This window comes from Fukomys damarensis, unplaced genomic scaffold (genome assembly GCF_012274545.1).
Source record: "Fukomys damarensis isolate Sample0158 unplaced genomic scaffold, DMR_v1.0_HiC HiC_scaffold_13, whole genome shotgun sequence".
Classification (NCBI taxonomy): Eukaryota; Metazoa; Chordata; class Mammalia; order Rodentia; family Bathyergidae; genus Fukomys; species Fukomys damarensis.
Genome location: NW_022900925.1, coordinates 39,421,875 through 39,430,978, shown reverse-complemented (window position 1 = coordinate 39,430,978; position 9,104 = coordinate 39,421,875). Strand labels below are relative to the sequence as shown.

Sequence of the window (9,104 nt, the reverse complement as noted above, 5' to 3'; positions counted from 1 at the left end):
GGCGTGGGGGGGGGGGGGGGGGGGGGGGGGGCCAAGGAGCGGGACCCTTGGGCCCTGGGCATCAGGAAGGAGGGGGAGCCAGTCACAGCCAGAGACTGCCAGGTCGTGGAAGGTTCCTGTTCCCTGCTTCCTAAGCTCCCTGGGCCGCACCTTGTGCATTTCTCCAACAAGAATGGAGAGTTGCGTCCTGGTAGGGTCACTAAGACCAGGAAATGAAGGCAGAGCGGTGCCTGGCACCCCGGAAGTACTGAATAAGCGTGCTCAATTATTCTTGGCCAAAAAAAGGTTTGCTATTTTTACTTTTGCAGAACAGGCAGCTATGACTTCCACACATCGGTCCCCTTGACAATTCTACCACATTTCTTACAAACTGGGAGGCCCGCCTCACCCACCAGGTGCTCCTCGCCTGCCACGTGGCCCTTTCCAGCGTGGCTCTGACACTTTCGGGATGCCCTTGCTCACGCAGCCCCTCCTGGGGTAGTACCCTTCCTCGCTTGCCCGTCCAGTGTCATCCCTCCTGCGTCTTCTTGATGCCCTAGGCTGCAGCCAGCTCCCTTCTCAGAGCCACCAGCCTGCCACACTGAATCGTCCCCTCACGGGACTGTGGCCCCCAAGGGAGGGCAGTCTTTTGGGCACCTGCCACATACCTAGTATGTGGTAAATCCTAAAATATATTTGTTCCATGGATGAGCAAAAAAACAAATTGTAAGAGTCTGGGGCTTAACATGGCAGTTCGTTCCCTAGAGCCAGGGCTGGGAGTTGGGGGCCACATGGAGCTCAAAGGCCACCACCTTACTCCCGGACCTGTCCATGGCAGCAGAACCTGGGATCATCAGAACCGGAGTTCAGCCAAATGCCTCATGCAACACCCACCCCCAGCCTGCCAAGCATGCACCTGCCCCCAGGTGGCTACGTACCGGGGAGAAGGGGGGCATCTGGAGGCCACATGGAGAAAAGAGGGGGTTAGACTGGTACAAGAGGGCCCCATGCCCCAGGCACCCCTAGATCCAGCCCTGAAGGCTCCTGACCCCGTGCAAGACCTGACTTCCCCTCTCACCCACCAGGAGCACCCGCTCCACCTCCCCACCACCGCACCTCAGGCCCACATACTTGACGGTCAGGTGGCGGCTCCTGGGGGTCAGCCCCTTGCTGAGGTCCTCCACTGACTGCTCCAGGGGCTTGCTCTTCTCGGGGTTCTTCTCCCCACCATCCGCACTCTCCATGTCGTACCTGGAGACAGGACACAGGGAGCTTAAAGGCCAGCACAGCGGGGAGGGACCCCCAGAAATGGAACTGTGTTCTAGCTCCATCCCTCCCAACAGGGCCAGCCTGCAGGAAGGGACGCCGCCAGGCCTGAGCACCACCAGGCCGGGCACCCAGCAGGGGCAGGGATGCCAGGGTCTGGCTCAGGGGAAGTGCGAGGGCTGGGGTGAGGGGGCTTACGTAACAGAGCACTGAGCAAAGGCCAAGTACTCAAGGAGCACATCCAGCCCGCGGTTCTCCTCGTTGAGGAACTCCTGCACCCACCTGCAGAACGGTACACCAGAGTCCAGGGAAGCCACCGGCACACCCACCTCAAGGACCCCGTGGTGCTGGGGGCCGTCCAGGCTCAGGGGCCCAGCCCAGCCCACAAGACACAGGCCAGAGCACGGCTCAGGCAAAGGAGGGGATGCTGCAGACCATAGCCTGGGGACATCGGGCCTAGCTCACCCGATGTGGTTGGTCCTCAGGGAGGTCTCCAGCTCCCGCAGCACCTGTGTGGATTCCTGGCTGCGCCTCTTAAACTAGGGGTGGAACAGAAAGCCCAGTGGGCAGAGCCTCCATAGATGCCCCCAAATCCTGGGGCCACAGCCAGCATCCGCCACTATCCCCAAACATGTGACCTTTCACACCTGGCTCCCCCACACCGCCACACACCTGCCCCACGGGATGACACAGTGCTGTGTGCGCCGGCATGGCATCTACACACACAGGGAGGGCACTCACACCCCCATGCAGACACGTGGGACGCATGTGCACGTGCTCCAACACACAGCCCACAGCCCATGGGACACACCCACGCACAGCCGTGTACACATAGCACACACAAATATTTATATACATGGGTGTGCACACAAGGGCACCTGGCAGCACTGTGTCAGCAAACCCAGGGCTCCTGCAGGCCCTACATGCACTCTCACATACTCTCAGGCACCCACACGGGCTTATGCACAGCGACTTGAGGGGCAGGGAGATGCCCACAGTGATAGGACAGAAATACCCCCAGGTTGGACATCCAGTCAGCTGCAACCTTGCGGCCGACCCCCCCAACATCGAGGTAGCTCTTCAGCTTCTGGATATAGGCTTCAGGGGGGTTCTTGACTTGAAACCGCTCCTGCGGAGGTGAACAGGTGGGCAGGGGGCCAGGCAGAGCTGCCTTAGCGGGGAAAGACCAGCCCCCACTGAGGGCCCTTCTGCTGCAACCCACCTCAGGCCAGGCTAAGCTGCCTTGGCCCAGCCCTAATGCTCCACAGCTAGTGGAGAAGTTCCCAGCCGGTCCTGGCCTCTACCCTGTACCGTTGGAAGCTGAGGCCCTAACCTGCCTGGGGTGGAATAAGAGGGTTGGTCCCTTCTCGTCTGTCCTGGGGGAAGGGCTCAGTCCAGCCAGCAGGTGGCGCTCTCTCCCGGACCTGGACCACAGCAAGTGGGACTGCCCGGACCCAGCTTCCCGCAGACCAAGCACCCCTTAGCAGTGTTGCACCCAGTCCACAGGGTGGACAGCTGTGTGCCCCAGCTCAGACGGAGGCCCCTCCCATGTGCCCAGCTATCCCCTCTGCTGGCCAGCGCTGAACCTCTGCCCAGTCCGGCCTTGCCCACGAGCTCCTCCCATCCTTTCCATTAGCCCGAGGTCCACCAGGCCCAGGGGGAGACCCTGCTCCCGGCCTCCCCACCCTGGAGCCCACTCATGCCAGCCTCACCCTGCCCACCAGGGGCAGCGTCTTCCCCACAGGGGCCACAGGGCAGCCGGGTGCACCCAGGGCCTGGACAGGCTTCCGGGGCAGGGTCCCCTCTGGCTGGCCTGGGGCTGCTGCCAGATTGCACCTCCCCGAGCCCGCCAGGAAAGGACAGGGCTCCTGCGCTCCTCCTTCAGAGGCCATGCCGCCTCACCAGCCCCACTCAGCCCAGACCGCGTCAGGAGAGGCTGCCCCGGGCACAGTGCAGGATAGTGACTCGGCCCCGCCCTGTGGGCCCCCAGGACAGACCCACCCTGCTCCCGACACCCAGGTCTGGGGCAACCATGGCCAGGTGAGGCCTCGGGTGGCACGGAGGTGCCCCTTCCCCTGCCAGGGTCCGTGGGAGGCAGTGGCTGAGGGCGGCTCATACCTGGTCACAGATGAGCTCCCACTTCTTCTCATCGTCATATTGGCTCAGCAGCTGCACCTTGTCTGGCGGCAGGTTCATGCAGTTCTGGGGGCCAAAGTGGGTCCCTGAGCCTGGGGAGGTGTGGGCATCTCGGGGCCCCGCTACACTCCCAAGTATCATAGGAGAAACCAAGGCTCAGAACAGGGCACCTCCGGGGTCTGACAGTGACAGGGGACCCAGGGTGTGAATCCAAGTCCAGCCACGCTGTGTCATCCCACATCCGGTGTGCGGCAGATGCTCTCGTTCCCTGGGGACCTCAGGCTCCTCGGGCCCCATGCTCCCTATCTTCAATATGGGGGCATCAGCTGTGCCCCGGTCCAGGAGGAAGTTGACCACCACCAGCTAGCCCTAGTGTGGCGACAGCAGGGCTGTTCCCAGGAGCCATCAGACACCGGGTGCACATGGCAAACACCTGAAAACCTCCCGGGAGGTGACAAAGCCTCCTCTATCCTCCCAGACCCTCTTTCCTGTCTCTCCAAGAAATGAGGGGAGGCAGGTGGGGGCTGCAAGCTCCAGGCAGGGGTGGTGCCGCCCCAGAGGTGTCCACCCTGGGTCTGTGCTGCTCGGCCCAAGCTGGGAAAGCGCTGGAGCTCTGCCTGGGGCCACAGCATCCCTGTCACCACAGGGCAGGTGCCAAGCAAGTCCAGCACTGTGGAATCAACCAAGTGCCACCAGTAATTCAAGACCCCCAGAATCCCAGATTCAGAAAGTCTCCCAACAGACAGAGAATTCAAGGCCAGTTCACCCCAGCTCAGCCAGCCCAGGTTTACTGAGGCCCCACACATAGTTCTGTCCCTCAGAGGCTCCCATTTAGCCCCAGTCTCCACCAGGGATGTGGGAGCCACCAGATCCCCAGCCCGGAGTCGGGGAGGCTGCTGTTCCCAGCTCCGGTGGCCACGGAGCGACCACACCCATCCACGACTCAGCCACCCAGCTTCCTCTCTGGTGGGTGCTGGGCCTAGATGTCGGGCTCTGACCAGACCTCACCCCCAAATCACTGCTGGAGCCAGCTCAGAAAACAGGAAGCTGGTGTCCGGCCCCCCTGGCCTAAGCTTCTGGCCAGGCCACTCCAGAGGTGAAGCTGCCCACCCCAGACTCCAGCCAGCTGGGGCGGGCTGCGTCATCCCCGTCCCCCATTGCTAGAGCAAGCTGGGTGGGAAAACCTGAGGTCTCATCGCCATCCCACAGGTACACGGGGGGCTCTGCACTCTGTACGTGGAGGCCTGGAGGCCCCACCTCTGTCCCCTCCGCACCACCCCCACCCACAGAGGTGCGGAGAGGCCAGGGCCAAGGAGGAAGTGTGGCCACAGGCAAGGACAGGACACAAAGCCATGGCCAGAATGGAGGACGGAGCAGGGGGTCGGCTGAGCCAGGCCTGAGCCTCCGGGTGGCTACTTCCAGGGAAGGGGGTCCTTCCAGCCTCACCCACCCGAGACCCGCCGGCTCTGGGATAACCCAGTGGCACTTCTGGTCGTGTTTACAACCCCAACAGTCAAGGCAACCAGCTTCCCTGGGCATACAATGTGCCACACACAGGGTCACAGCTGTCACTGACACCGTCATCCATCGTGCCCACCCCACAGAGCAGGCACAGGTCTCGCTGGTGATTACCCAAGACCTCTGAGGCCTGCACACCTGCCCAGCAGCATTGAGGGCCAGGCGCACCCTGCCCTGGGCACACCTGGGCCTCCTCAGCCCAGGCCCACATGCCAGCCTGCCAGACGTGCTAAATTTAGACCTAGAAATCAGAAATAGCTCTGACGGTGCTGAGTACTAATTAGCAGATGCTCCCCGACTATGGCTGCGCCCACCGAGGTGATGGGCACTCCAGGGAGGAGAGGAGGCAGCAGGTGCCACCGTCACAGGGGTGAGGCAGCACCCCCAGGAAACAGGAGCAGAGCCCAAGCCAGGGCCCTCAGCATGGACATGGCACCATGGGACAAGAAGGGACAGGCGGTCCAGGGGCCCCATCCTGGGGGCAGCTGTGATGGCAAGAGCTGGAGCAGGGCGAAAAGGCCCTGAGTTCACCGGACAGAGCTTCTCAGAGCCTGTGAAACAGACGCTGAGCCCGCCTCAGCCTCCAAGGGCCCAGGGATACCAGGGTACTGTGGCTTGGCAGGGTAATACCCTGCGACCAGCACTAGGAAGACGCAGCTCAGATGAGGGGCCCGGGTGAGGAGCCACAGAGGACGCGAGGCAGGATGTGAGTACGAGTGAAGATGTCCAGGTCAACAGGCCTGTGTCCAGTTCTTGGCCAACAGCAACAACCCTCAGGCCCTGGGCTGTGTCCCACGAGTGTCCCTTTCGGGTTAAGGCCGAGAAATGGAGCTGACCCCTGGATCTTTCACCAGAATGAGCAGGACCATGGTCCTCGCTCCATGCCTCACCTTCCAGATGCAGAGGGACCTGGCCTCTGATCTCACCCCAGCCCCTGCCCTGGACGCCACCCCAGGTGACTCCCGAGGCCACATCTGGACAGGACCACACCCTGCAGTTTCACTTTTGATCTCAGCAGAAGATGCAGCCCAAACCCGCAGCCCACCTTCTCCCAGGCTCCAGTCCTTCCAGCCCCAGGCTGGCCCTCAATGTGGACCCCAAACCAGGTACAGGAGGCCCCATGGGTCACCAGCCATCGCCCTCCTCGGTGAGGTTCAAGCCCTGGCTCTCACGCCCTCCAGGAAATCTCCAGCAACATCAGTCTCTTCCCCTGCACCTCGCCTGAGCTCTAGGAGCAGCCCCAGGATGAGGCTGTAGGGTGTCTCTGCCCGAGGTAGGTGTGAGACCGCATAGCAGGGACTGGAGGAGCAAAGAGGGCGGGAGCCAAAACACCAGGCCCAGACCACAAAGTGCAGGCTGGCAAGAGAGCAGGAAGGACAATAATCAATACTCCCGAGCCCGCCTCTGGGCTCGGCCCACACAAGTGCTTCACGTCCATTAACTTCTGTAACCCTCATGACAAGCATGCCAAGCGGATGGCATTATAACCTCACTTCACAAGGGGGAAACTGAGACATGCAGAGGCTAAGTCACCTGCCCAGCTTCCTGAGAAGAAAAGGTAGCAGGACAGTGGGAAGCAGAGGTCCTGGCCCCCCAGGGGTCTCCTGCAGATAGCCTAGCCCCAGGGCCCACATCTGAGGAACCAGGACCAGCCGGTGCCACTTCCTGCCACCAGCACCCTGTACTTCCTGTTGTTACCCACACCAAGCTCTTACTCACTGGGGAACCCCACCCCCAGCACACCCTGTGTCAGGGGGAAGTGGAGGTTCCCCACCCCCACATGTGCACACGGCTGCCGTTAGCCACCGCACCCCACCCTGGAAAGGTGGCCCTGCTCCCCAGGGTTTCCGGCCACCAGGCAGCATTGCGCCTAGGCCTCCCTGGGGCTGACCTGATAGTGGCTGCTGATGTAAAGGCTCCTGGGGACACAGGGCCACCATGAGGGATGGGAAGGGGTGAGGCAGGAACCCCACATGGAGAAGACCAGTTCAGCTCCTCTTCCTGCTGACGCTCGCTCCACAGGATCTGAGCACCCCTCGCAATTCCCATCCACTCCCGGAGCCCAGGTAGTGTGTCCCTCGGTATCCTCTTTCCAGGGAGCAAAACACAGGCTCAGACAGGTTAAGTAACTCGCACGAGGTTACGCTGGTAGTAACTGGCAAAGAAATTCAGCCCCAAAATCATAACCCTCAAATCCAGAACCCTCCTGTGCCTCTGAGCAACCTGGGCCCCTCCAGGCCCTTCCAGAACCCTGTGTTCCCAGGGAAGATGCAGAAGGGGCCCAGGGCGCAGCCCCACCTGCTCCTGCCCGTCTCACCCAGCGTGCTGCCAACTGCCCCAGATGTCCCTGTGAATCATGCCCAGCACAACCCTGGCTCCTGCCCCCGTCCAGCCCAGTATCTGACTGCAGGCCTAACCCACTGCTGCCCTTTGTGGGGGACTCTGGAGGCAGGTGGCTCAGGGCCTGAGCACCCCAACGAGGAGCTGTCCAAGGGGCCACCTCTGCCACAGCCAGGCCCAAAGGAGACCCTGCTCTTCACCTGACCCTAGGATGGGGACAGGACACCTAGGGCCACACCCACACTGCCTGGCCAAGGGCACAGATAGGGCGGGGCTCCCCATTGGCTCCCCCATGGCTTTGGGGACCCCTTCCAGGCCCTTCCACCTCAGCAGGTCATGTTCCTACAGCCAGCGGTACCCAGGCACACCAGGCAGCAGAGAGAGGATGCACCCAGTCTCCCAGAGAAGGCGGGACGGCCTGGACCACACCCAGTCTGGCCAGGGTGGGAAGAGCACCAGCTGGGCGGCTGGTGGGTGCCCCCATGAACGGCATCCTTTTCCTTGGCTGCCAGCCGGCCCTCCACATGGTTGCTAAGGCAGCAGCCGCACACCCTGGCTCAACCCACTTTCCTCTCACCCCACTTAAAGCAGGGGCACCCTCTCTCCCACAGCCTTCCTGGAAAGGAGGGCTCCCCAAAATTCCCCTATCCACAGCCAGGAGAGGAGGGACATTCTGGGTACTGGGGTGCCATTCCATCAGGCAGAAAAGGAGTGCAGGGAAGAGGTCCCCTGGTGTTATGTGACTCCAAGGACAGCACCATGTTTCTCCCATCAGGCCTGAGGCATGCCCAAGGGTGGGAACCCCTGAGCAACTGAGGCTCCACTCCTCTCAGACCCTGACCAAGGATGGGATCAAGATCAGGAACCCTGGGTGCCCTGGGGCAAAGGTCAGGCTGTCACCCAGGGTGGGTGGAGTGGGGAGAGCCAGGCTCTTAGAAAGCCCAGTGGCCCCAGGCTGGGCTCCTCCTGCCTCACACCAGGCTCCTGGGGCCTTCAGGGGCCAGGGTGCTACTGCCCTGGACTCTGTCCAGCCACCACCCGTCTCTCTAAGAAGCACCCCTAAAGCCCCTCGCTGAGCCTCTCTTCCAGCCCTTTGCTCAAGGGCTCCTGGGCATCCCGCAGCAGACGGACCCAGTCAGCGCCATAACCTGAGTCAGGTCCCACAAGCCAGCAGGGTGGCGGGACCTCGGTCTTTTCCACCTCTAAATCATTCACGGGGCTCCTCCTCATCCGCGTGCTGAACAGGGAGCAGCCTGGACCTCTCCTCAAAGCTCACCTCCCCATCTGTGCCCCTGCCCGCCGTCCGGTCCAGCACTTCCAAGGTCTGCTCTGGGGAAGGGACGGAGGTGGAGGGAGCACACAGCAGCCGGATGTGAGCCCCTTGACCACACCACAGTCCCGTCCCACCCCACCTCCCCAGGAGGGGACAGTGGCCCCAGTCCCAGGAACTGAGGACCTACCCTTCGGGGCCATGCAGAGGCCCAACAACCAGCTGGCGGGAAGGGAAATGCGGGAGGAGCTCCCTGACATCTGGGTGCCTAGGATCCTCTGCTCAGACCCGCAGCACAGCCTGGGGACAGCACGGCCTCATTGCCATCACCCGTGTCCAGCCAAGGAGGGCAGACAGCGAGCGAAACGACTCGGGGCAGTCAGCTAGGACCCGGGCGGCCAGATAGCGCCGTGAGAAGAGCCCCCGCCCCAGTGTCAGGTACCCGACCTCCAAACCCGGCTGACTGCTCCAGGCGCCCTCCCCTGGACTCCGGACCCCAACTCCCGGCCGGCCACCGTGGCAGCGGCGGGATCGACTCTGCTTCGTCGCAAGTGCAGGGACCGGACCCCGACCGCCCTTGCCGGCCTCACCCCTG

General features: G+C 62.5%; 1 protein-coding gene across 1 annotated transcript in view; it reads right to left on the bottom strand.

Moving 5' to 3' along the window:
- Fmnl1 (formin like 1) overlaps positions 1 to 9,104 on the bottom strand; it is a 37,489-nt gene that overhangs the window by 8,311 nt on the left and 20,074 nt on the right. The window contains exons 2-8 of the mRNA XM_033763147.1: positions 3,364 to 3,447; positions 2,261 to 2,374; positions 1,711 to 1,784; positions 1,444 to 1,527; positions 1,111 to 1,230; positions 896 to 935; positions 151 to 290 (exon numbers count right to left, since the gene is read on the bottom strand). Coding sequence (XP_033619038.1) covers positions 151 to 290; positions 896 to 935; positions 1,111 to 1,230; positions 1,444 to 1,527; positions 1,711 to 1,784; positions 2,261 to 2,374; positions 3,364 to 3,447 — 656 coding nt within the window. The remainder of the gene's footprint in view (positions 1 to 150; positions 291 to 895; positions 936 to 1,110; positions 1,231 to 1,443; positions 1,528 to 1,710; positions 1,785 to 2,260; positions 2,375 to 3,363; positions 3,448 to 9,104) is intronic.